General features: G+C 45.4%; 1 protein-coding gene across 1 annotated transcript; it reads right to left on the bottom strand.

Annotated features, from left to right (window-relative positions):
• On the bottom strand, positions 1–27,956 carry WDR75 (WD repeat domain 75). The gene is made up of 21 exons (XM_068137896.1): positions 27,854–27,956; positions 27,574–27,703; positions 26,221–26,286; positions 24,188–24,281; positions 23,142–23,266; positions 22,783–22,853; positions 21,691–21,807; positions 20,691–20,779; positions 18,966–19,124; positions 18,575–18,634; positions 18,370–18,485; positions 17,456–17,628; positions 15,315–15,478; positions 13,079–13,262; positions 10,081–10,175; positions 9,562–9,657; positions 8,381–8,550; positions 7,767–7,826; positions 5,894–6,037; positions 5,721–5,812; positions 1–2,752 (listed from the first exon to the last, which is right to left on the bottom strand). The coding sequence occupies exons 1-21, from the start codon at positions 27,937–27,939 to the stop codon at positions 2,545–2,547; spliced, it is 2,499 nt and encodes an 832-aa protein (XP_067993997.1). The 5' UTR covers positions 27,940–27,956; the 3' UTR covers positions 1–2,544.
• Between the last annotated feature and the right edge of the window lie 20 nt (positions 27,957–27,976).

Here is a 27,976-nt window from a genome sequence, read left to right as displayed (position 1 = left end):
ACTGCAGGGTACTGCTTTATTTGAAGGTTGTTTAGCCCATTAGTTTGGGAGACGAGGAATAGAGGGTAAGAGGAAACCAGGAGCTGCCACATGGGAACTGAAGCGTGTAAGTGCCATGTATCACATCAAACAAACACCTCTCAGGAATGCGCTGTGTGTGGTTGCAGCTCGCCCTAGCACAAGGCACAGGCTCTGTGAGAACAGTGAGATTTGGGGTGTAGGGTATTAAACCTTCAACTTCTGAGCATACAAAAACCTCTTGATGTCCTTCTCTATTCTTCATGAAACTTGGCTGCAGTTATGTGAACATCTTAAACTATTTATTTATTACTTGGTTTCATTCTAAGTCAGATTCTCCCCCTCCACCCCAGCTTCGTTCCCCACAGCTTGTGTTGGCAGAGGGGATGCAGAAACAAGCAGCAGCTGCTGGCTGGAAGGCGGGAAACCTTTCCATGGTGGTTGCTTACACTTCTGAGAAACCTGCAAGGCCAGGAATTGCTGATGCAGGCATTCCCAGAGCTGTGAGGGGCCTCCTCCTCACAGTAGCAGTCTGGTATTTGTCCGAAGCCTTCATCCAGTGTCTTGTAAAGAGCTTCTTCATATTGTTCGTAAGTAGCTTTGACTACTTTCACTTTCAAACCAAGCACACTGCTCACCACACAGATTACAGCAGTGTTTCAAGATTTAGTACTCTACCTGGGCTGCAAGTGCCCATTACTGGCTCATGTCCAGCTTCTCATCCACCAGCACCCGAAGCCCTTTCCTGCAGAGCTGCTTTCAATTTCATCATCTCCCAGCCTGCACTGATACCAAGGATTGTCCTGACCTTGCACTTTGCCTTACTGAACCTCATGAGATTCTCTTCAGCCCACCCCTCCAGCCTGTCTAGGTCCCTCTGGATGGCATCCCTCCTGTGAAGATATTCTGTGGTGACAAGTTCTCCACTTTTTGTGGCAAATTAGCAAAGCAGTTAAAATCCTGAACTGTGCAGTCTTATTTCAATGTCTTTTGCAACCTTAGGGGTGAGTGACCTGCAGCCTTGGCTAAACTCCAGTTTACATAATTATAATCTACTGAACTCCCCCCAAAAAATGCTGTGCAGAGGCCCAAACTATGCCTGCACTGCTCAGTCTGAACTGGGGTCTTCAGAGGGAATAGAGCCCTGCAGAGGTTCTGTCTGCAGCTGGAGCAGTGTTTGCTGTGTAATGCTGCAGTGGTAGCTGGGGTGTAAATTACTGCCTTGCCTTCTGCCATCACCAAAAAGAAAGACTGCAGCAGATCCTAAAGGTAATCAACAGGGAATACAAGCCAGGACAGAGGTATGATGGGCTTTAGGACTATCTAGAAACATTTATCAGTGTTAAACAACCCTGACAAAATTTGCCCTTGGAATGATAATAAATGAGTCGGAACAATAATTGACCTGTAAGCAATTAGCCTAGAGAAGGGCTGGAGGAGAATTCTGATTCTTCTGAGATCCTAGGGTTAAGCAAAAATGAAAAGCTAAAGGACAGGATGGACAGATCATAGCATGACTTTTATCAGAGGGCTGAAAGATGAGCTATCTGTGAGGAGTAAGGATAGCTCAGTTACTCTGCTTCAGGGCAGGATGGTGGACTAGGTCTGTTGATGTCACCCTGAGTTACCATTTCAAATTATTGTTAGTCCTGTTTTCTGATGCCTCTAATCCTAGCTCTTACCATGTGCTTTAAAATGCTCCTTGCAGGTATCTCAAATCTGCAACATCCCAGCCTGCAAGAGGCTGGCCCAAGGTTAGGCAGCCAGATTCCTCTGGGGCAGCCATACATGTGAATGACAAAGATCCAGGTGACGCTGAAACACGCTGCACTGTTTGCAGTTCTTGTTTTCACCCTGTCCTTGGACAACTGAGAAAATACAGCCACTGCTGTTTAGTAATCCCAGCCTTGAACAAATCTCTCTTGTTAAGCCTGCTCACCAAGGACCAGGGCATGTTTACTAGTAACCAGCCACAGTGATATTCCCCCCTCCCCCCCTCGAAGTTGCTGTGGAACTTGACTAGAAGCAGTCAGTTAAAATTACCTCTCCTCTGCATTTAGAGCAGCACCTGAGCAGTATCCCATGGAAGCAGCATCTTGACAAACTCCATTGCCATGACTAAGAACTTTCCTGATTTGCTCTACCAGACCTTTGGCAGCAGCAGCCCAGCCTTACTGGGGTAGACTTTCAGCAGGTTAGCTGTCACTTGGCTAATTGATTACTAGCCAGAACATGAACTCAGTTTTACTGTTACCCTTCTAAGTATGCTTGCAAGGGGAAAAAAATCTCAACCCCACAACTTAATCATTTTCTATAGTCACAGAGTATCTGTAGTAAACTAGGAGCAGAACCAGCTTTTCAAAACCTGAATCCCTCCCCACCAGTTCTCCTTTCTTGTGGAAGTAGCTCTGTTCCAGCTCAAACCAGGACAAGACTGCTAGGATTTATGGCCAAAGGACTTTTTTGTGTAGAATATTCAACCCACAAAGCTTCATCTTACAGTGTAAATCCCCCCAAGATGTCTGTTTAGAAAGCTGCTATCCAGCTGTAGTCCATTTTCCTTATTTTCCGTAGCTCTTTTTCCTGGGATTTAGACAGTTTACATGGCAGCTCTCCTAATGACTCCACAGGACTTGGATCGCCTTGTTCCATTTCAGTCACATCTCTTTCCTCCTCTGAATCATCCTCTGCTTGTTCACTTAACATTTCCACTTCATCAGCAACTTCCTCAGCACTGTAAGAAGATGATTGGAAACAAGCAGTGAGATTAACGAGTATCTTTACACACAGTAGTATCCCAGGCCATAGCTAATGTGCATAACTACTTAACTCCATCCTAAGTCAACATTACCTTTTATTTATTTGGTTTAATCTCAAGCTACTCACAACCAACGACACTTCTCTTGGTAGCCTCATTGTGAAGTGAAAAAGAACCAAAAGAGTTTGGAGTTTTAACGTTGGGTGGGGTGGTGGGCAGTCTGAGGCTAGTGCCTTTAAGACAATCACAGAGTTACAGACCTCCAGAAGCTAAAAGGGTCCAAGAGGTTTACTGAAGTGTAATCTTTGTATTTCATACCCATAAGTCCTGCCTCCCTATAAAACTGTCTGCAAAATCAATTTTCTTCCCTTTTCCTTCCCCTTCTCTCCCTGGGAAGGATGAGCAGGTTTCTTATCTCCGTGGCAGGGGGGTAAGGCCTAGTCAACCTTGGCAATGCTGCCAATTAGGCCTGGAGCAGCTTAACTGGGGCCTGGAGTTGCCAAGCTGAATTTTGTGCCATGTTATATATGGAGTGGTATGGAGAGGCCTGGTAGGGAGTCGGGGGGGGCATGGAAGCCTGGGTTTTGTCGGCCTGGTATAGGGGGTGGTTTGTGTGAAGCTTTGGTTTAATGAGCTTTTGTGTTACGCCCAGACTATGGCTTTCTTTGTATTTTGTATGCTTTGCACTATACCACTGTAGTAGTATAGTTCTAAATAGCCTTTCCATTTAAAAACTTTCCACTATTCTCTCATCCTGTGAGTGTGTGGCTTTTCTTTTGCCCCTTTTAAAAGAGGTAAAAGAGCAATCTGTCCTGCTCTAAACTGCGACAGTTTGGTTTTGTTTTTCTCAGCATAGGAAGGTGCTGAAAGTGGCTGTTCCTTCTGCCTGCTGGAGCTAAACTTGTGCTGAAGTGGAAAACACCCTTCCAGAGAATTCTACACAACAGTTACCAGTAATTAGTAGTATTCATTCATATGTACATTGCACAGATGTTTTGAATCTCATGAGGAAGGAGCTGCAGGGCAGATAAGGGGCCTCCTAAAAAATCACCTTGTCTAATACCTGCTCTTTATCACTATCAAAATGGTCAAATGTGTGTAATATGTTAATATTATAGTGCCAAGGAGAAGAAATGATGTAATAAGAGAATTCAGCTCTAGGAGTGATAAATCTTTGTCATTCTTCAAGAGCCCTTATATGTCACTTTAAAGGTTAATCAACGAGGTCAAAATATGACCTCTACACCTGCAAATATTTACACAGGCCCCTGACCTCCTCAGTACTGAAGCCACAGGTTCCTTGTATTACATGAGTGCCAGTGTCTTGTTGAGGTGGGAAGATGACTGTTACAGGTGTGATCCATCAAGCAAAGTGGGCATCACAACTGTTCTTGTGGCAGGATGGACTGTACACACCAAAACCGCTCTAACTGGTGTTATTTTCTGGATAAACCCTAGCAACTGTGAACCATCCTTTCCCTGATCTTTGCAGATTCAGGAGGGCAGCTGACTCATGTCTGGCTGGGCAGAGCTTCATTAAACACTTTAAACAACAGATTTGCCTCACTATTAATCCTGCTACAGGACTACATCTCTCCTCCTGCCTTCGTTTTCCAGCTGCATACATGACTCTTGGAGCAAGCTGAAATCCATGTTAAGTATCAAGCTACTCTTATTAAACTGGGATGAATGCATTATCAGAGCAGCTTAGCTGTGCTCACAGTATACTCTATTTTGTAGCTTCATTTGGAATGAGATTTGCATTCTGAACACAAACTGTGAAGATGAAATCTAAGGGCTAACTCCTTGGCATGTCTAGAAACAGAAAGCAAGAATTCCACACAAAGTCATTACACTATCAAAGCTGACAATGTAACATTTATCCAAAATAACTAAAAAAATAAATAACCATATTAAATCCATGGAATAAAGTTCAATTCATAAAGAACAGCAACATTTTGTGCAGGAGGGCATTGCAGCAAACAGCAAGAACCAACACACTAAACAAAAGAGACAGTCCCCACCTCTCCCAAAACCCCCAAGGATTGGTGCTGGGCCCCATCCTGTTCAATATAGAATCATAGAATCAATAAGGTTGGAAAAGACCTCAAGGATCATCAAGTCCAACCTATCACCCAACAGCTCATGACTAACTAAACCATGTGGCTTCAAGTCCCACATCCAATCCTTTCTTGAACACCTCCAGGGATCTGGATGAGGGGATTAGAGTCCATCATCAGTAAGTTTGCAGATGACACCAAGCTGGGGGCAGGTGGTGATCTGTTAGAGGGTAGGAGAGCTCTGCAGAGGGACCTCGACAGGCTGGATAGATGGCAGAGTCCACTGGCATGAGATTTAACACATCTAAGTGCCAGGTTCTACACACTGGCCACAACAACCCCATGCAGTGCTACAGGCTGGGGTCAGAGTGGCTGGAGAGCGGCCAGGCAGAAAGGCACCTAGGGGTACTGGTTGATAGTAGGCTGAACATGAGCCAGCAGTGGGGCCACGAAGGCCAAGGGCATCCTGGCTTGTATCAGGAACAGTGTGGCCAGCAGGAGCAGGGAGGTCATTCTGCCCCTGTACTCAGCACTGGTTAGGCCACACCTTGAGTCCTGTGTCCAGTTCTGGCCCCCTCAGTTTAGGAAAGATGTTGAGTTGCTGGAACATGTCCAGAGAAGGGCAACAAAGCTGGGGAGGGGTTTGGAGCACAAGCCCTGTGAAGAGAGGGTGAGGGAGCTGGGGTTGCTTAGACTGGAGCGGAGGAGGCTCAGAGGAGACCTTAATTGCTCTCTACAACTACCTGAAGGGAGGCTACTAGGCTTCTCCTAATAAATGTGGGTCAATAGAAGAATGAAGTGTGTTAGAAATCTCCTTTTAAACAAAGATGTACATATTCCAAAGTAACTTCAATAACTAAAGAGAGTTCTGAATTTCTTCTTACCTTTTGCTGTCTTTGGAGATGAGCAATGAATTAATAAATATGGTGCAGAGGAAGGATGCAGATGGCAAAACATGTGCTGGAGTGTGCAGAAGCTGCAAAGATAAACCAGAAGCCTCATGAAAGCTTTTGTCAGTTATGGCTTTGTTTGCACACTGACTGTAATTACTCCCTACCTCTTTGACTGCAGGTGACTCTTGCTCATGCTTCTTCTGAACAACTTGTTTTCCAAGGTCTGTGTCCTCTTGTGATTGAGGGCGCCTGTGCTTTCCCAACAGCAAGCTGAATGGGGTCACAGGAAGACTTTCTTCTACTGCCAGCTGGAAAAAAGTGAAAGCTTTCAGTACAACTGCAGTGTCAAAACCCTAAGTTCCATCTTGTTTTAAGTTACTAAAATTCAGAATCAACTCAGCTGACAAAACTCTCTGCTCAAATTAAACCTGGCTGAGCCACGTGGCTCTTTGTACTCATGCTCTGTCAGACACCCTGAGACAATCCTACACAGAGGTAGTAAAACTTCCCAGGATTTGGATTCAGGAACACTGGATTTCAGTTGCTTGATGTAGCAATTAACTCCCATATATGGAAGTTGGCATGTGTGCCAGAGAAGCCAAGGATGGCTTTCAGATTCCACTTATGACTAAAAGATCATTTGCACCTCCAGCATCATCTGCTGAGTCATTTAATTACATAGACATATAGATTGGCTTGGAAAGGACCTTGAAGATCATCTTGTTCCAACCCCACTGCCATGGGCAGGGACACCTTCCCCTAGACCAGATTGCTAAAGGCCTCATCTAAGCTGGCATTGAGCACCTCCAGGAAGGGGGGAACCACCACCTCCCTGGGCAACCTGTTCCAGTGTCTCACTATCCTCACTGGAAAGAATTTCTTCCTGATCTCCAGTCTAAATCTCCCCTCTTCCAGATTCAATCCATTCCCTCTCATCCTGTCACTCCAAGCCCTTGTAAAAAGTCCCCTCCCAGCTTTCCTTTCTTCAGGTACTGGAAGGCTGCTATAAGGTCTCCCTAGACCCTTCTCTTCTTGAGGCTGAACAGACCCAATGCTTGCAGCCTGTCCCCATAGGGGAGGTTCTCCAGTCCCCTGATCAGCTTTGTGGCCTTCCTCTGGACCTGTTCCAACAGTTCCCTGTCCTTCTTCTGTTGGAAGCAAAAGAACTTGGTGCAGTGCTCCAGGTGGGGTCTCACAAGAGCAGAGGGACAGAATCCCCTTCCTGTCCTGCTGGTTACACCGCTTCAGCAGCTGTGTGCTGGGCTGCAAGTGATCCTTGCTGGTTCCTGTTAAGTTTTTCAACTGACACTCCCAAGTCCTTCTCCTGGAGACTGCTCTTGAGTCACTCCTCACCCAGCCTGTATTTGTGCTTGGGATTGCCTGACCCAGGTGTAGACAACTTGCATAGGGCCTTGCTGAACTTACTGAGGTTGGCTAAAGTGGAAATAAAACATGGCAACATTCCTTCTGATGCTCCTACATCAATGCACTTTAATCCAAGTACCAAATGATTCCCCCCAACCTCCAGAGAAATAGATTGTTTCTAACCACATTCCCATTGGAATTTGTACTAGAGAGATGCTAAATTCTACTTGGATCTATTTATCCAACAACCAAAATCAATCGAGTGCTACTGTTTTATCCTGCTCAGTGGGTATGAAACACTTCCTCATCAATGGGAACTTCAAAGCTAAAGTTTCCCAAGCCTAGTTTTCCACAGAACAACACACTGGAATGTGACTGAAATTTGTTCTCAGTGGGAAGTCCCAACACACTGACATGGTTCATGTTCAGGGGAAATGAGAAAAAGAGGCAGAGGCTTATTGATACTACTTGAAGGTTTTTACAAACAGCAGTTCTGTCAAAAAAACCCCAAACCACTAAGCAAACAGAGATTACTGCCCCTGTAGCTAAGTGCCTGCAACTCCCTGTAAGGATCTGGTCTTCCTGACAGAGAGGACTCTGAGCCTGACGAACTGAACACCAACAATTTTGAGCTGCTCTGTACACCTCTGTCAGAGCTGCTCTAAGAGGTACCTGTTTGCTAGACGGCGTGAGCCTTTCCTCCAGGGACTTTGTGCTAAGAGTCATCAGCTCCTGAAACACAGAATGGTTTGCAGTTAGAGTATGTGGAACTGCTTTCCATATTGCCATACCTGGCCTAAAGATGCTTTCAACTGGCCCAAAAGCTTTTGTCAGTCAAGACAAACATCTCTCTCTCTGTTTTATAAAGGAAACAGGAATAGACCTAGAGGCTCTATCTAAATCTTTTGGTAAGACAAATAAAAAAACTACCCACCCACAAATTACAGAGGAAAGCTGAGTATCACATGAAACATCTGGATAACCAGCAATAATACAGTTTCTAGGAGGCTGGCTAACTGAAACAGTTCAGGTCATGATCCTAAATTACCTGGTTTCTTGTATAAATGAGGCAGCAGAAACTACCAGCAGCAACAGACAATTTTGACCTTGAGCTGAGTATTAACAGTGGAAAGCTCTTCATACAGAACAACACATGGCTTACGCTGCCTTGAAATCACAACGAGAAATTCTTGTGTTCAGCAGCAGAACTCTGGTTTAGTATCAGTCCACATTCAGGAGAACACTTTTTCCCCCCTAGAAGCCACCTGCCAATCAGTGTTTCTTACTTGTGTCTCTGTAAGGAAGAAGAACTGGGATCTTCTTAGCCAGAGATATTTTTCTGAGCTGACCATTTCAGGCTCATCTCTTGGAACGAAGGCAGCGAGCTGGATCTTCAGTCTACAGAGGTTTCTCTGGATGTAGACTGGCTGTGTCTCGTTTGGTTTAAACACAAACACTGCAAAACCAACAATGACTCCTCTTGACATCACAGAATTCTTGCCTTCTATGATAGCTGTCAAAGCCCTAAGCTTAATGGTTGGGCTTCAAGTTTGTGGTGGGTTTGAGAGAAAGGCCCAGCCTTCTCCCCCCACAAAGAGAAAAAGGTCTTTGCCAGCCTGAAGGAGTCTATCACAGGCAGTAAGGGCTGGGCAGGATTGACTTTAAGCACTCATCTGCAGGAATTCTAATTGCAGATGCTTAGTACAAAGTACTAACCTCACTGCTTAGTACAAAGCACCTTTCACAGTATTGCCATGCAGAGAACATTGGAAATTAATGCCCCTTTAGAACAACAGCTCTAGGAAGAGTAATCTTCATTTACAGTCAAAGCTCTAAAATGGAGCTCTACAATTCAGTCACAGTTTTGAATTTACAAGAGAGGATCAAGAACATTCATGACCCTTACCCAGAGAGGTTAATCCTGCATAGAAATTAACTGTTGGATGAAAAGATGGGGAGCACGCATGCTCCTACAACTACCTGAAAGGAGGTTGTAGTGAGGTGGGTGTTGGCCTCATCTCCTTATTAACAAGGGATAGGACAAGAAGAAATGGCCTCAAGTTGCACCAGGGGAATTTATTAGAAGGAGGATATTAAAAGAAACATCTTCACTGAAAGGGTTCTCAAACACTGCAACAGGTTTCCCAGGGAGGAGGTTGAATCTCCATCCCTGGAGGTGTTTCAAAGAGGGAGAGATGTGGTGCTGAGGTTTAGCACCAAAATTGCTCAATAATGGCTGGACTCCATGACGTTAAAAGGGTGTCTTCCAACCAAAACGATTCTGTGATTCTGTGGCATATTTGACTGCTGCTGTCAGACATGGCTCAGTCTTCCACAGGTGCAAACAGGCTTGGGTCTGTCTTGTGGCTTTCATGGGGCTGAATTCTCAGAAAACCTTTTCTAGTAATGATACTTTCAGTTTTAGATTCCACTGGCTGTGACTTGTCAAAGAAACCTTTGTACTTACAGCTGGACTCATTTGGGAGCCAGGAGACAGCAGCAATATATTCTGAAAGGGGATCGGGCTGCAGAACTAAGATGTTGAGGTGGGCACTCCATTCCACTGAAAAGCAAACACAACACCAGCCAGGCATGAAAAAGCAGCATTCAGTTCTGTTCCACTCTTTCACCAAACAAAAGGTCAAAAGGGAATGACACCTGGGGCCTGAACTTCTGGAAGAGGGACACAGCCTCACTTACATCCAGGTGAATAAAACTACACAAATGCTATCAACTGCTAGCCCAAAGAAGGATATTCTGGCCATGACTGTTGTCAATGATCCAACTTGGAATTTGCTGTGCACGTGCACCCAAAGCACATCCATGCAGCCCAGGAAGTATCTTGGCTGAAGTATGAAAATCATCACAGTTCAGCAGGACATTTGTAATGGGTCAGTCTGGAATCAAACCAGAATTACTTGAAGGTTTCATAGTAAATTCAGGCGTTAAATGTTACCACTGTAGCACACATTGAAGCTGATCTTACATGCACAACTGAGCAGGTTCCAGCAACACAGAAAGCCACAGTCAGTGGTACCAATAAGGTACTTGGAACAGGTTAGTCTCCCAAAGCACATGTTCCTACAGAAATAAAAAGTCAAAGCAAGTTAGTAACCTTCATCTTTGTCTCTCTATGCAGTAATCACAGTATCACAGTACATTAGAGGTTGGAAGGGACCTCCAGAGATTGAGTCCAACCCACCTGCCAAAGCAGGATCACTTAGGTCGAGCGGGAATGCATCCAGGTGGGTTTTGAAAGTCTCCAGAAGAGGAGAGTCCACAACCCCCCTGGGCAGCCTGTTCCAGTGCTTTGCCACCCTCACTGTAAAGAAGTTTCTCCTCATGTTGAGGTCAAAGCCTCTATGTTCAAGCTTGATCCTGTTGTTCTTTGTCTTATTAGTGTGCACCAGCAAAAAGAGATTGGCCCCCTCCACTTGACACCCACCCCTCAGATATTTATCGACATGATAGATCCCCTCTCAGTCTTCAAGACTAAACAGCCCCAGGGCTCTCAGTCTCTCTTCATAGTGGAGATGCTCAAGTCCCCTAATCATTCTCACAGTGATTCACAAGGCATAAAAACATTCAGTTAGAGTTTAGTTCCGATATTTACATCGGGAGAGGTTTGATTTTTCTGCTTTCACCTCCAATGGCACAAAATTTCACAAGCTACAACCAGACAGGTCTGGGAGATTTAAAAGAATGCATAAACCTACAAGGATTACATGTTCCTACAACACACTGATTTCAAGGAGTCATTACAAGCTCTTAAAATTTACAAACAACAAGTGATAGCAACTGTTTACACTGGGACTGGAAAATAAATTCCCTATGTAAAGAATTCCTACGATTGCTGGAGACACTAGAAAGAGAAGCAGTAAAAAAAAAAACCCAATAGTTATTTTCACAGTTGAAGAAAGTGATTTGTTTAAATTGATTTTAATTTCTCATCCTCTTATTTGAGAAGACACAGCCTTTAGAATTCTAATGCTACAGAATGTTTTCAGAACAGCTACTAAGGGATAGAATCTCCTCATTGAAACACAGCCCTTTGAAACTATGCCATTAACAGTCATTTGAGAGTAATTATTACCCTGTTAATATAGCATATAGGCTACAAAAGGAGCAGTTAGCCTTGGGAAAAGCCACCATAATAAGTTTTCTCCACAGATACAGTAAAGGTGGGAGGCATGAAAGCCACATGATTCTTCTGCATGCCTTTTACAATCTTGTTTCTCAATTTCTACTCTTAGAGGACCAGCATAAACAAAACTGACTTGGCCACACCAAAGAAAAACCTACAAATGTAGCATAATAGAATCACAGAGTTGTCAGGGTTGGAAGTGACCTCAAAGGATGATCCAGTTCCAACCCCTCACACTAGATCAGGTTGCCCAGAGCCACATCCAGCCTGGCCTTAAAAACCTCCAGGGATGAGGCTTCTATCACCTCCCTGGGCAACCTGTTCAGTGTCTCATCACCCTCATGGTGAAGAACTTCTTCCTAACATCCAATCTGAATCAACCCACTTCTAGTTTTGCTCCATCCCCCCCTAACCCTATCACTACCTGATGCCCTAAGAAGTTCCTCTCCAGCTTTCTTGGAGGCTCCCTTCAGATACTGGAAGGCCACAATAAGGTCTCCTTGGAGCCTTCTCTTCTCCAGACTGAATAACCCAAACTCTCTCAGTCTGTCTCCATAAGAGAGGTGCTCCAGCCCTCTGATCATCCTCGTGGTGAAACATGCACACAAAACCACAAAGGTGAGAAATCTGTCTGTCTTTCTGTGATTCTTAATGTCAGAGTTTTTAAATCACTGCTGCATGGCCATGCATGGTGTAGGCATGTCCTGGAAGCAGGCAGATCCCTCTAGCATTACTGCAGGAGTGACTGTGAGAAGCAGTCAGAAAAACCTTAGCCCTGAAAGAGAATGCTACAGAAGGTTTATAGCACCTTCCTGTTTCAGCTATTTAAAGCAGATGAAGCAGTGAGCTCACCTACTGCCCTACTTTGTTTAAAAGTACCATTAAAAAAGAAGGATACTTTACCTGGATCAGGTATGTGTGTACATAGTGTGTACATAGTGTGTATTTAAGTAGTCCAGGAAGCAAAATATTAAGTCCTGTTCTTTGAGTCTCTTATCTCCACCAAAGACCTAGGCCATTCCTCATTATCCTTACACAACAGAACAGTATCTAGACCTCCAGGATCTTTTATCATGAATGGCTTAGGTTGAAAGGGACCTCAGAGATCATCGACTCCAACAACCCTGCCATGGGCAGGGATGCCTCTCAATTAGACTTGGTTGCTCAAGGCCTCATCCAATCTGGCCTTGAACACCTCCAGGGAGGGGGCATCCACAACCACTCTGGGCAACCTATTCTAGAACCTCAACACTTCCTAAGAGGCAGTCTAAACCTATTCTCCCTCAGCTTCAATCCATTCCCCTGGTCCTGTCTCTAGACATCCTTATGAAAAGTCCCTCTCCAGCCTTCCTGTATGCTCCCTTCAGATATTGGAAGGTCCCTCAGCAACCTCTCTTCATGACAGCACACAACTGAGCAACTGGGTCAGTCTGCCAGGCAAACACAGATTTCAAAAAGGACCAGTATTTATCTTTTCCTAGTACAAATAAAGCAGATATTTGTGTGCGTGCCTACATGAATAAAGAACAAACTTCTTACAGTTACACTTTTTTCAGTATCTGGACTCACCCCTAGATGAAAGGGGAAAAATCAAATGCTGCTGTGTACCCAGTGGTACATATCTGAGCATGGGAGGTACACCAGTATGATGGAACTGCAAGTTTGATATTTATTTAAGAGTAACTTAAGAACCACCTAAAAGCCATTCTGACATCTTTTCTATGAACTTACAACTATGAAACTCAACATTTATATGAAAGTATACAAGGGCTTGGACTACTATGAACTGGTTCTTTCTGTTCTGAGAGGTCAAGACATAAAAAACAGATGAAAAACATACCTGATTTTTCCAGGTGGATAGCAAAATGTACACTTAAGATCCCAAGTAACTGAATCCCAGATGGTGACAGTTTCTTCAAAGCTAACAGCGAGCAAAGAGCCATCTTCTGAGAAACAGCAGTTGGTAGCTTGGTAGTTGTGGTAGCTGCCCACAAAGTCACAGCTCCAGCTCACTCTCTGCTGTGCTGCATTGAATAAAGAAGCTGGTTAATTCCAGTCTGCAAGCAAAGAAAGAAGAATTCTCAGTATTAAAGCTGCAAAACAGGCTCAGGAGCAAGACCCTCTTGTTCCAGATGGCTTACATTTGGGAAAGGTACACAACTGGTCAAAGCAAACATCTAGTAGGTTTTATATCTGTCCTCAGTTTTGCATCTGAGTGGTGAATGCTGACAGTCCAACATTCATGTTTACTTTGCCAACTACACTAACTGTGCCCTACAACAGGCAGGTGTTAGATAAAAAGGGTAGTGAAGGGAGATTCGGCACTTGGTGTGCTGAAGCAGACTGCTCTTTCAGAACTGTAGCATTACTAAACATCTGAACACAGGTTGCATTTCAGTCCAAAGCAGCTCAAGGATCATTTACAGGAAGTTTGAGGATCACAAAGCGACCCATCAGCCTGCTTTGTTGCCTTGTTAAGCTGCCAGAGCAATCAGCTGGGAGATCTTCCCCATAAAATAAACAGAAGCAAAGCGATGTACTTACCAGAGAACATACATTTCCCAGCATAAATAAATTAAGACAGCATTGCTTTTGAAACATGAGTAGGGTGAGGAAAGAAAGGAAAAGAAGTTCTCCCAACTCTAAGATATCCTTTATAGAAGGAGACAAGTTGATGATTAAAAGACCTGCCTGTAAAAAAACCCTAGAAACGTTTCACTACTTTAAACTGCATGGCACCATCTAGAGGCACAGCCTAGATCTGCTCTATATACAAACATGCCTGAGGGTGTTCTACTCAGCAACTAATTAGCTTATTAATCTTGGAATCATAGAACTGTTTCAGTTGGAAAAGCCCTCTAAGATCACTGAGTCGAATCATCAACCTAACGCCAACATGGCCATTAAATCCTGTCCTGAAGTGCCATGCCCACATGTTTCCTGAACACCTTAAGGGATGATGACTTCACCACCTCCCTGGTAACCCAGCCCCCAGTTTCCACCTCAGCTGAGGTGCTGCACCATGCAGCCCTCTATTCTCACTACAACCATTCTTTTGATTGGTTGCAGAGACTAAGGATGGATCTTGAAAGAGAGAGAACCTTTTTCAGAGATTACTGAGGGAGTTGCTATTAATCAAGCTATATGGACAAATCCTAGTGAAGGAATACCAGCGGCTTTTGGTTTCCTCAGGAAAAGAAAAGGAGCAGACCGCTTGGAAAGACTCAGTTTGGCAAAGTTAGGTTTGTCAAACAGAAATCGCAGTAATTCAAAAGTACTTCTGTTCTCTCATGCCCAAGAAAACACAAAGCAAACTGGAAGCAGTTCATCAAGACCACCACTGTGGCTGTTTGGGAACATGCAAAGATGAAACACCAAGTGGAAGAAAGCTGCAGGTCTCACTTCAGGAAAAGGAAATTAAGCAGGAGGAAATCTTTTCTATGTCACATCCAAAGGCATACAGTTTAATGCACATCCTTCAGATGTTCCTTTTGAAACAAGTGGATACTGGCATGAGTCTGGAGGGCTGAAATGTGGCTACTTTAGTTGGAGGTGGATCCTAAATATCTATTCTAGCATGTTCAAATACCTAGCAGGAAGGAAGGATGTCCAAAATGTGAGCTGTGAGGTGGTGGAGCTGCAGGATAGCAAAGTATTATTATGTTACAGCTAAACCAGAACACCACATTTCTGCATCCTGCTCCCTTGAGCAGAAGTCTGAAAGAAGACAACTACCCAGAGGGGTAACAAAAATCCATTTTCCCATCATGGAAAAATCATTACCACAACCCCTCCCTGAAGCAATTATTACAGACCACCTTTCCCTCCTGCAGCAGTTCTCAGCAAGGTCTTTGCTATTTCAAGAACCTCCATTATCAACTCATAACACAGCAGAACTAGGCAAGAACTCTGTCACAGAGGGTGCTCAGGAGAACACAACATTCCATGCAACAGCAGAAACAGATAAATGTGTGGGGCTTGAGGGCCTAGTTCTGAAAGGTTGAAGTCAGGATCAGAAGTTCTATAGCGTACTACAAGGTGGCAGGAAGAGCAAGTTCAGTTTGGACCATACTCACCTTCTGGGTCAGTGTCTTCCACCATGAGCCAGACTTTAAACACACGGTCTTTGCCAGTTGTTACCAGTATCAGAGAGTCATCTTCCAATTCATCCACCTCACGGAAGCACATGTCTGTTATGTGGTCCTCATGGGGTGTATTTATTTGAGTATTCAGCTTAAAGCTACAGGGAAAAAAAGCAGAAGCTTGCCACTTTGTTTCATTTGCAACTTGGGCAAGATTTCAGTTTAAGACCATTCTGGAAGGGGCAGGGAAGAAGAGGAATCAAAGCAAGCATCAATTTAAAAGCTCCAGCCTGAACTCTGGGCAGCCTTCCAGTACTTAGGAAAAACAAAGACACAAAGCCACTATACAGATCACAGAATTGTCAGGGCTGGAGGTGACCTCAAAGATCATCTAGTTCCAACCCCCCTGCCATGGGCAGGGACCCTCACAATCAGGTTATTCAGAGCCACATCCAGCCTGACCTTAGAAACCTCCAGGTATGAGGCTTATACCAACTCCCTGGGCAACCTGTTCCAGTGTCTCACCACACTCATGGTGAAAGATCAGCTTTATTTTGCTTTGGCTGTTCTTTAAGAAAGGAACAATTTGTAGTCCAAGTATGGTGGGGTTTTATTTAGCAGATAAGAAAATCAGGGAAGGTGTCTGAACCAGCTGCATAAGTTAGCTAAAGAAAAACAAATTTAAAAACTCAATCATAAACTCAGATTCAGCCTAGGAGGAGTAATAATTAATGATGGATTAGACAGAGGTGGGAAAACTAAACCATCTGTAGAACCATTCCATCAAGTCCAGGCTTTTTAATACCAAAGAAATGTGACTTTAAGTGCATGGTTAAACCAGCCCAGCTCATTTCTTTAAGTAAATTAGGTCCAGAAAAAGCATTTCCTTCAGCTCCCTAGAATTTTGTTAGCTGACCTGGACTCTGAAAGACAAAGCCCGAGTGTGACATCTAGTCACAAAATGCATCAGGTTGGAAGGGACCTTCAAAGGTAGAATAGAATAAACCAGGTTGGAAAAGACCTCCGAGATCATTGTGTCCAACCTATTATCCAACCCACCTAATCAACTAAACCATGCAACCAAGCACCCTATCAAGTCTTCTCCTAAACGCTTCCAATGATGGTGACTCCACCACCTCCCCAGGCAGCCCATTCCAATGGGCAATCACTCTCTCTGTGCAGAATTTCTTCCTAACCTCCATCCTCAACCTCCCCTGGTGCAGCCTGAGACTGTGTCCTCTTGTTCTGGTGCTGCTTGCCTGGGAGAAGAGACCAACCCCCACCTGGCTACAACCTCCCTTCAGGTAGCTGTAGAGAGCAATAATGTCTCCTCTGAGCCTCCTCTTCTCCAGGCTAAGCAACCCCAGCTGCCTCAGCCTCTCCTCATAGGGCTTGTGTTCCAAACCCCTCACCAGCTTTGTTGCCCTTCTCTGGACATGTTCCAGCAAGTCAACATCTTTCCTAAACTGAGGGGCCCAGAAGTGGACACAGTACTCGAGGTGTGGCCTAACCAGTGCAGAGTACAGGGGCACAATGACTTCCCTGCTCCTGCTGGCCACACTATTCCTGAGCAGGCCAGGATGCCATTGGCCCTCTTGGCTGCCTGGGCACACTGCAGGCTCATGTTCAGCCTACCATCAACCAGTACCCCCAGGTCCCTTTCTGCCTGGCCGCTCTCCAGCCACAAGGTAACCTTGTCCAACCCCCTCTTCAGTGACTGAGGACATCCCCAGATAGATCAGGTTGCTCAGGGCCCCACCAAGTCTGACCTTAAATGTCTCCAGGGATGAGGCCTCATCCCTGGGCAACACGTTCCAGTGTTTTGCCACTCTCAGTGGAAAGATCTTCCTCCTTATGTCCAACCTAAATCTCCCCTGCTGCAGTGGCAAACCATTGCCCCTCATCGTATCACCACAGGCCCTTCTGAACAGTCTCCCTAGTCTTCCTGTAGGGCCCTTCAGGTACCGGAAGGCTACTATACGGTTTTCCCAGGGCCTTCTCTTCTCCAGGCTGAACCCCAATTCTTTCAGCCTTTTCCCATAGGAGAGGTGTTCCAGCCCTCTGATCATCTTTGTGGCCTCCTCTGGAACCACTCCAGCTTTTGACATCTGGAAGGCCAGCTCTGTTATGGTTACCTTTGTGTTTCTTCATTAAAGAACCACAGCTTCAACTGTAACTCGGGGTCAGTCACTTCTTCTCTCTCTTCCACTGTTGCTAACCACTTGCCCTGTGCACCAAATGCAACTTTCACCAAGTCAGCTTGGTGTAAACCTGCTTGATGAATGTATTCTCGTTGCACGATATCCAACTGCAAAACAACAAGGCCAACATCAAGTTTCCAAATTCAAGTGCAGATTGAGAGATATCATTCATAAATCAATGGCAAAAAGATGTTCTGAAAGCACTCATTTGAGCTGACTGGGCTGCAGCACACACAAAATGCAGGGGCAGCACAATGAGGACATACACACTGCACAATGAGGTGAAGTGTAGGAAAGCAAATGGAGACAAAAGCTACCTTAGAGGGACTTTTGCTTACAGATTTTGGACATTTCAGAGGAGCAGCACACTGTGTCAAAGCATTTCCTCAACTATTACCAGTTAGCTGTGCTGAGCAAGTCAAACAAGTTTGTGATAAAGCTGAAAACATCTTATCTTGGAACTCAGCCTTGCAGTAAAGCTGCTGGCTTTTCCCCTCTTTGGCACATTAAGCCGCTGTTACGGTTTGAGGCTGGACCTTTCTGGTCTTCCTGGAGGTCCTCAATTCTGTGGTTCTTAAAAGCATCCAGCCTCAAATCGTAACAGCCTCCAAATAAATTCTGATGCATAACTTCCTGAAACAGGTTGTCCAGTTGAGGCCCCATCCCTGGAGATATTCCAGGTGAGGCTTGACAGGGGTTCTGGGCAACCTGATCTAGTCAAGGATTTCCCTGCTCACTGCAGAGGAGGGCTGGACTAGATGACCTCTGGAGGTCCCTTCCAAGCAGACCATTCTATAATTCTATGACTGAAATAAGTTAAAGATTTAGAACAAGCCCAACCAACTTACACTGAAGAGCTGTTGGTCAGTTTGGAGACAGTAGAACTGTAAGTGGCCAGGCTCTCCATTCAGGACCAAGGCTTTGGTTCTGGGATCAACCACTAGACCAGTCTTGATATTTGGACCTGGAAAGACAAAGCAGATGACAAAAATTCTGTGAAGGGAAGTGACACATCCTGCCTTCTATGTGGAAGATTAGTTTTATTGCACTTACTTTTGATTAGACCTTGAATGCTTTTGGAGAATCTGAGGTTGCTGTCAATTATTGTAATTCCTGAAAGGAAAAGCAGATAAAAGTCTTGCAAAAGGCTTCTGCAGCATAGCTACATCTGATGACAGGGAAGGGACCTCATCCAACTGTATTTCATCCCATAAATCTAGGACAGCCCTACATCAAAGCAGAAAGCCAGGTGACAGCAGTCACCAGGCAGCTTCATAGAAGTCATGAAAGAAGAAAAGATCCCTTCAAGCATCAGTGCTTTCAGATCAGCATTATGTTTTCATGTAGTATCTGAGTAACTGATCTGACAGCAGCAAAACAAAGCTCCTGAAGCTTTGCATTCCATGCTGCATTAAGTGATACTTAACAATATCCCTGGGCTTACTGTTGTCTGTATGCAAGGTGCAACACTGTGAACCATCAGCTGCCATGGAGATGTGCTCAATAGGAGATCCCAGCCGAGGAAGGAAATCCCTCTGGAGGTCTGATTCATTCGGCCACACAACCAGAACAGCTTCAACTCCACCACTCAGCAAGTAGGTCCCTTTTCCAGTAAGAAAAATGCAGTTAGAGATTTTGCTTGAGAAAAATTTTGTGTTTACAGTGGCAAAGAGGTCTCTCAAACATTCATGTCTTAAACTGTCACTATCTGAAGCAATGACTCCTCAGATCCAGCCTGGGCAACACACATAGCTATGTTTCTTATTATGTCCTGTTAAATTGCTAGAGGAACTTGGATTAAGCAACAAGAATTTGTGCCTAGAGTAAAATTTAAACAGTGCTTTGGAAGTAGTAGGCTGTGTTACTTTCTGAATTAGCCAAGTATCTGTGATACAATCACAGAATCAAAGAATCCCAGCATGGTGAGATCACCTAGTCCAACCCTACTGCTAAAGCAGGGGCACCCACAGCAGGTTGCCCACAATCACAACAACCAGACAGGTTTGGAATCTCTCCAGAGGAAATTCCACAACCTCTCTGGTTGTGGAGTCTGCTCCAGTGGGTACAGTAAAGTTTTTCTTCATGTTTAGGTGGGACTCCTTGTATTCTAGTCTGTGCCTCTTGGTCCTTGTCCTATCACTGGGCACTACTGAAAAGACTCTGGCCTCATCCTCTTGACCTCCATGCTTATAAATATTGATCAGCATTGAGAAGATCTCCTCTCAGGTTGCTCTTCTTCAGGGTAAACAGCCCCAAGTGTCTCAGCCTCTCATCACAGAGATGCTCCAGGCCTCTCATCACCTTTATAGTCTCCACTGGACTCTCTCCAGTAGCTCCCTGCCTCTCTTGAACTAGGGAATCCAGAATTGGACCTAGTACTCCATATGAGGTCTCCCTAGGGCAGAGTAGAAGTGAAGAAGAACCACCCTTGACCTGCTGGTCACACCCTATTAATGAACCTCAGGAGACCATTGGCCTTCTCCGCCACAAGAGCACATTACTGGCTCACAGTGAACTTCTTGTCCCCCAAGACTCACAGGTCTTTCTCTGCAGACCACAGCTGAACACTCTCCTTCTATAAAGAGTACTCTGTAGTAAGAAATACCCTCAGGAGAACAGTCCATACAAATCAGATGAAAGTGAATGGATTTTTGCTACTGGGTTTGAGCACAGGCAGGACTGACTTGTTCTATTTGAATGCAAACAAGATTCTAGCCAGAACTCATCAGTGGGTGGCAGTGAAGGTGGGGATGAAGAGGTAGGAAGAGGGCTTAGATTTTTACATTCTGCTACTGAAGGTAGATACTCAGCCTCAGGAACACCAATCAAAATGTATCAAAAAACCCCAATTCCTCCTATTTTTATTTCACATCCTTCCTGGACACATTGAAAATCATAAAATTATTAGTGAGTGAAAAAAATGGTATTGGTTTTTCCCCTCTCTGCTGCAACTTTGACACTGAGTTTATCTTTTTTTTTGGAGGGGGGCTTTTAGTTTGCCTTTTTATATTTTTGGGTCATTGTTTTGTTTGAGTTTTTTTGTTGGTTTTGGACTGTTTGGTGTGGGTTCTTTTTGTTTGCTGTTTTGGGGTGGGGTTTGTGTGTTGGGTGGGCTTTTGTGCGTGTGTGTGTGTTTGCTGTTTTGGGGTGTTTTTGTTCTGTTACTCACCCTCCACAGAATAAGCTAGATCCATGACAGTATCATGATGCCAGTGCAGCGTGGAGTATGTGTACTCTTTCTTGTGGTGGAAATTTCTCCTGTGTGGGGAGGAACAGAACAGTTCCCTGAGCACAACATCAGATCAAATGAAAAGAAATACTCAACCAAGTACACCATCTTCTCTTCTAACACCGAGACTTTCTTTTATGCCATAGCAATGCAGAAGTGTCCCAATCTGAGCTGGGTGTCTTTAAAAAGGAACCACAAAGCAGACCTCCAGAAGGGACAGTGTCCAGAATATATACTAGAACATGTAATCTTTTTATTTCCTCCCATAAATCCTGAATCTCTGTAAATTTGACTGCAGTTATTGTCTTTCTCTTTCTTCCCTTTCTCCTCCCTAGATTCAGTGAGCTCCTTTATGCGGTGTGGCAGGAGGATGGTTCCATTCGTATCTGTGGCCTTCAAGGCCTAACTAATTTTTACTGTGAAATCTTGGCCTGTTTAGGTCTAATGTCAGGGACTAAGGGGAGGCAGTTTCAGGCCAGCCTGAATCCAGCCTAGCAATGGTGGTGAAGAAATGGCCCTGTGGCATATGTTAAACCCGAGGTGGGGAGAAAAGGAGTACTGGGGTTTTGGTCTGATTTGGTGGAGGGTTTGTGTGAAAGGTTTTTTGCTTAACAAGGTTCTGTGTTAAACCCAGATCATGCATTCCTCCATATTTTATATGCTTTGCTATGCTCACCACTATGTAACTTTAGCACTATAGTCTGCTAATAACCTTTCGATTTAAACTTCCCATCACTTTCCATCCACTCCAACCATGTAAGCATTATTCTTTTGCCCCTTTTTGGAGCAACAGAGCAACCTGTCCGCTCGTTAAACCACGACGAATGGGAGGGAAGGGTCTGCATCAGCTAGTTTTTGGCACCTCCCTGGCGTACATTGTGCACCTTGGACACGGTTCCAGCTATTGATAGGGTGTCCAGGTGAATCAAGACATGCATACCATATTCGAATCTTGCCATCAGCGTGGCCAGTTGCAATGCAGTCCTCCGTAGGATGGCAGGCTACGCACGAGAACTGGTTGCTTCCACCGATTACCTTGGATGAGCGTAGAGAAAACCTTCAAGAGTTCAGAAAGTCATGTTGGATTATGTGCCTCCTTTGGCTTTTCTTAATCAAAGCTTCAAAAGGATCACCCAGTACACATAAATGTTGCTCTAGCGACTAGCAAAAATTAAACATCCCCGAGGTGTTAAGTTATATTTGCTCTCCAAAGAAGAGTGACAGATCCATTTTTCTCTTCATTAGTTCTTGGCCTCTTATCAAGCAGAAAGGGTTCCCTCCTCCTGTTTCTCTCTCTCCCTGCTCCCACTGCCCCTGTTTTGGCACTGACCACATTAGGTCCCTTGTTTCAATCCGGCACCAGCCTAAGTATTTACCTGCAAACAACACATGCCTGAGCTGAGTAAGGTAAGCTACTGATTTCACTGCAGCACTTCACTGTCTGCCTCTACAGCAAACTTCTTACTGACTGGTAGAGTGAGTCCAGAGGAGGGCCACAAGGATGATCCATGGGCTGAACACCTCTGCTATGAGGATAGGCTGAAGGAGCTGGGGTTGTTCAGTCTGGAGAGAAGACTCTGAGGGAACCTTAGAGCTGCCTTCCAATACCTGAAGGGAGACTCCAGGAAAGCTGGAAAGGGACTTTACATAAGGGACTCCAGAGATAGGACAAGGGAGAATAGTTTGAAGCTGAGGGAGAGTAGGTTTAGGCTGGATCTTAGGAAGAAGTCCTTCAGTAGGAAGGTGGTCAGACTCTGGAATAGGTTGCCCAGAAGTATTGTAGATGTCCCCTCCCTGGAGGTGTTTTAAGGCCAGAATGGATGAGGTCTTGAGCAATCAAGGCTAGCTGCAAGGCATCGCCACCCATGGCAGGGGGGCTGGAGTAGATGATCTCTCAGGTCCCTTCCAACCTGAACCATTCTGACGACTACATCCCCTCCAGCACAAAACCAAATGGTTGCTGACAAACACAAGCTGATGTGTGCACATCATTGGATTGAACTGAATCAATACCTGACATTTTCAGTCTTACCTTTGCACCAGCTTCTTACTAAAGAAGTAAATGGTGATATCCAACTGCTTCACTGATACCACATATTTACCCTGTCATGGTAAAGCAACAACAGAAGATATACAGGTTGCGTTATTCCACATAGAAAAAGCTCACGTTTCACTATGAAGTACTTAAAAGTCGGAGGTCACATATGATAGGAAAATATTTAACGTCGGCTTATCAGTAGTGGAGTTTCTTCATAAAGAAAGAAGAGGACTTGCACATTCAGTTTCAGTTTTGTTTCAGTACTGCTGTGCTCGTACAAAAGCGTAAAGAGCACAGAGAGGACAAAACCCAACCCACCCACCAGAAATAGAAGCCCCCAGAGGCAAGCATACTTCTCTTCCAAATGCGATGCACTTCGGGGACGAGTCCACGCCACTCAAGACCACCGAGAGTTCCTTGGCTTCCACAACTTGCCCTGCTGCTTTTGTAAGCTTGACTGAGATCAGCTGGAATGGACCTAACAAAAAAAACCAAACAAAAACCAAACAATTATCTCTTGTCAAAAGGCTTTTCTGAACAAGTTTACATAATGCCCTTTACAAGGAGAATCTATGTGGGGATTGAAGGGATTCTGCCTTGGGGATTCTGCCTTCAAACTAAGAAGTTTAAAACTTCAGACTAGTAGGTTATCACCTTTTTTCTAAGTGGGAGAAAGCTTATAAAAGCTTTCAAAAAAAACAATTGATTCAGGTGTTTTGACTCAAGGTTGAAGACTAGATAGTGGATACCAGTGGAACTGTAGACACAAACCAAGCAAAGCTATGTATTTGCTCTTGCTCTGAAGTGACCTTTGTAACAATATACTAAGAGTAAAGCCAAGCTGTATTTCCATTTATTTCAGGCAAAAGCTAGGAAAAAAAAAGCCTAAACTTGTTGTTAACCAGGACAAATCTAGTTCTGTTAGTAGTGCTTCAAGTGGAAGGGTAGTCTTAAGTACCCTTCCATTATGGTAAGGTTTATTGGAGAGCAGTGTAGGGGAAAAGGACCTGGGGGTCCTAGTGGAAAGAAGGATGACCATGAGCCAGTAATTTGCCCTTGTGGCCAAGAAGGCCAATGGCACCCTGGGGTAGATTAGAAGGGCTGTGGTTGGTAGGTCCAGGGAGGTTCTCCTTCCCCTCTACACTGTGAGGCCACATCTGGAGTATTGTGTCCAGTTCTGGGCCCCTCAGTTCAAGGACCTCAGGGAACTGCTTGAAGGAGTCCATAGCAGAGCCAGAGATCCTGGAAAGAGTGGAACACCTTCCTTCTGAGGAAAGGATGAGGGAGCTGGGGCTCTTTAGCTTGGAGAAGAGACTGAGGGGTGACCTCATTCATGTTTATAAAGATGTGAAGAGTAACTGTCAGGAGGATGAGAAGGATTTAGCTCATCATACTGTACCTCTGTTACCAGTCTGGGAAGCCACAACAAACACCGAGTCCTCAAAAGCAGGAGGTGCATAGAGTGCCACAAGTATGGATCCTACGATGTAAGTCTGATGAAAAACAGACAAGGAACTCAACAATTATTACACTTGTGAATATGGTTTTCACCAGTGAAAAATGCTGGCTTTAAAGCAACTTGGATGTACTAACTAAGATTCTCCATTCTAAGACAAATAAAAAGACTTTTCTTCTAACAAGGACTAACACAGATGTTAAAACAGTACTGATAAAATATGATACACTACATTTGCTAAAAAACATGAAGGAATCTTACCCCCAATGCACAGCAGAAAACTACAGGAAAGTCCTTCTATTCAGCAGAAAATGGAAGCAACAGGGCAGTTAACAGCCCATGTTTTAAGCCATCATAGCAACATCTAGTGCAATCTCCCCATAAGGACATCTTATGGGGTCGGAGTGGCTGGAGAGCTCCCAAACAGAGAGGGACCTGGGTGTGCTGATCGACAGCCACCTGAATATGAGCCAAGAGTGTGCCCAGATGGCCAGGAGGGCCAATAGCATCCTGGCCTGCATTAGGAATAGTGTGGCCAGCAGGAGCAGGGAGGTCATAGTGCCCCTGTACTCTGCTTTGGTTAGGCCGCACCTTGAGTCCTGTGTCCAGTTCTGGGCCCCTCAGTTTAGGAAGGACATCGAAACACTTGAGCGTGTCCAGAGAAGGGCAACAAGGCTGGGGAGAGGCCTTGAACACAAGCCCTATGAGGAGAGGCTGAGGGAGCTGGGATTGTTTAGCCTGGAGAAGAGGAGGCTCAGGGGTGACCTCATTGCCCTCTACAACTACCTGAAGGGTGGTTGTAGCCAGGAGGGGGTTGGCCTCTTCTCCCAGGCAACCAGCACCAGAACAAGGGGACACAGTCTCAAGCTGCGCCAGGGGAGGTTCAGACTCGAGGTGAGGAGGAAGTTCTTCACCGAGCGAGTCATTTGGCATTGGAACGGGTTGCCCAGGGAGGTGGTTGAGTCATCGACCCTGGAGGCGTTCAAGGGGAGATTGGACGTGGCACTTGGTGCCATGGTCTAGGCATGGGGTCTGTGTTGATGGGTTGGACTCGATGATCCCCGAGGTCCTTTCCAACCTAAGTGATACTGTGATACTGTGATCTTCAACTAGAGCAGGCTGCTCAGAGCCCTAAAAAACCTGACCTTGAATGGGTTCAGGGATGGGGCATCTACCACCTCTCTGGGCAACCTGGGCCACTGTCTGACTACGTTCAGTGTAAAAAATGTCTTTTTTGCATCTAGTCTGCATCTCCCCTCTTTTAGTTTCAAACCATCATCCCCTGTTCTGTCACCACAGGCCCTGCTATAAAGCCTGTCCCCAGCTTTCTGTTCTGCCCTTTAAGTACTGAACAGCCCAAATGTCCCTCTAGAGCCTTCTCTTCTCCAGGCTGAACAACCCCAACTCTCAGCACAAGGGTTCCAGCCCTTGAATCATTGTTGTGGCCTTCTCTGGACCCTCTCCAGCAGGTCCCGGTCTTTCTGGTGCTGAGAACTCCAGAGCTGGACAGGGTACTCCAGGTGAGGTCTCACCAGCGCAGAGGGGTAAAATCCCCTCCCTCAATCTGCTGCCCACGCTGCTGGCGATGCAGCCAAGGGCACATTTGGCTTTCTGGGCTGTGAGTGCACATTGCTGGCTCATGTCCAGCTTTTCACCAACCAAATGACATGCCTGTTGGCATAGTCACAAACTGCAGCACACTTTCCAAGAGACTCTGAACTTCAGCAAGTAGCAAAGTTGGTGTGTCATTACCTATCCCACCTTTCCCTCCCCCATAAATCCTGACTTTCTGCAGTGACACACACACACCAACTGCCACATTGTATTCCTGCCACAAATAGAGGTTTTTGAGGCTGTGTTAATGACAGAATAACATCATACCAGACAGACTAGTGCCCATTTGTAGCTGCAGAAATCCTTATTCTTACTCTCAAGATTAACTTTACCGTGTGCTCAACAGAAAGAAAACCACATACTTTAATGGCAATCCCATCCATGAAGTCCCACAGCTTAATAGTGCCATCAAGAGAAGAAGAATAGAGCTGAGGAAAAAAACAAAACAGGTAAGTTGAAGTGATATATCAAAGCCAGCTGTTACACCAAATCATAGCTTAGAAGTGGAAAGATTGCTCAATGGAACTGTCACTCTGAGTGGCTGAATAATCAGAATCAGGGGGGACAGACCAGGTCTGGGTTGCCCTCAAAGGGCAATGAAAATACAGTATTGTTATTTTAACCTGAAATACATACTGCCATGGAGCATGAACAAAAGGACAGGTACCTGTGTTTCATCACTTGAAACTAACAGAGGATACACAGCCTTCCATTCTGTGAACATTTACTACCATTTGCACCAGATTTTGCAAAGATAATAGGAAGATGCAGTCCAGCAGGTAAAAACTGCTCATTTATATAGAGATCCCACCCCCAAAAAAAGTCAGGCAGAGAGCAAATGGTCAAATTCAAGGGAATTGGTCAAATCTGCATCATACCAGCACGCAGTGAGGGGCAGACAGCCATGGTAAACACTGGTTTTTGCAAACGTTTTTCCCCTTTCAGAGGAAGCTTTGCTAGTGTATTCATTACACTACCATTCCATTCCACAGACACAATCTTCATGAAGTTTCACATTTTCTTTTGTGGAAAGCAGATGTAACATTTACCCAGATTTCACAGATTCACAGAGTCATTAAGGTTGGAAAACACCTCCATGATCATTGAGTCCAACTGTTAACCCAACATTGCCAGGCCACCACTAAACCGCATCCCTCAGCACCACATCTACGCTTTCCTGAGTGCTTCCAGAAACGGCAATTCCACCCCTTCCCTGGGCAGCCTGTGCCAGGGTTCGATGACCCTTTTAATGAGGATTTTCCCCCTAATATCCTGCCTGAATCTCCCCTGGTGCAACCTCGAGGCCGTTTGTCATGCCTGGGAAAAAAATGTTACCTACAGGACACAGTCTCAAGCTGTGCCAGGGGAGGTTTGGCCTGGATGTTAGGCAGAAGTTCTTCACAGAGATTGGCCATTGGAATGGGCTGCCCAGGGAGGTGGTGGAGTCACCATCACTGGAGGTTTTTAAGAAGAGAGTGCATGGGGTGCCTGGTGCCATGGTTTAGCTGATTAAATGGTGTTGGATGATAGGTTGGACTCGATGATCTCGAAAGTCTTTTCCAACCTGAATAATTCTATTCTATTGTCGCTTGCAGCTCGTTCTCAAAGCCAGCCAACTCTGAAACACTCGCGACAGCCCCCCCCCCCCCGAGTCACGTAGGAGGGGGCAGAAGCACCCCTAGAATCCCCCACAGCCCAACCTTCCCCTTCCAAACCTGCATGTGGTTGTGAGGGTTGAGCTGGATGCCCGTCACCCGGTCGGCGTGGCCCCCTATTAACCGCAGCATCTCCTCGGTTACCACACTGTAGACCTTCACGAAATCGCCAGAGGCGCAGAGCAGGTACCTGGGGGAGAAGGACACCAGTTACCCGCCGCCCGCGGGCGAAGGAACCCAAGCATCCCCGGGGCGCGGCAGGCCGGCAGACTCCAGCCGCCAGCCACCCCCGCTGCAGGGCTCAGAAAGGGCGGAAAGATCGAGCCTCAGTGCCACTTGCTTGGAATCGGCGGAGAAGACGGCCCTGGCCCCAGGGTGGTTGCCGCCGCCGCATCGCACCACGCGCAGCCTTGCCGGCGCCACCATCTTGCCTTGGCGGAAGCCGCCACCTTTCACCCCTGAC

The sequence above is a fragment of the Melanerpes formicivorus genome, unplaced genomic scaffold (assembly GCF_026170545.1).
Source record: "Melanerpes formicivorus ecotype bairdi unplaced genomic scaffold, bMelFor1.0.p_v2 SCAF_5, whole genome shotgun sequence".
Lineage (NCBI taxonomy): Eukaryota > Metazoa > Chordata > Aves > Piciformes > Picidae > Melanerpes > Melanerpes formicivorus.
Note: the sequence above shows the minus strand (reverse complement) of the source record. Positions and strands in the feature narration are given on the sequence as shown.

Excerpts from the sequence above, each read along its gene's own strand:
- WDR75 (XM_068137896.1), bottom strand. The coding sequence starts at position 27,939 with ATGGTGGCGCCGGCAAGGCTGCGCGTGGTGCGATGCGGCGGCGGCAAC. Across the intron at positions 27,704-27,853 it reads GTCTTCTCCGCCGATTCCAA|GTACCTGCTCTGCGCCTCTG; the intron begins GCAAGTGGCACT and ends CTTCTCCCCCAG. Across the intron at positions 22,854-23,141 it reads GCATCGCATTTGGAAGAGAA|GGTAAATATGTGGTATCAGT; the intron begins GTATGCTTGCCT and ends TTACCATGACAG.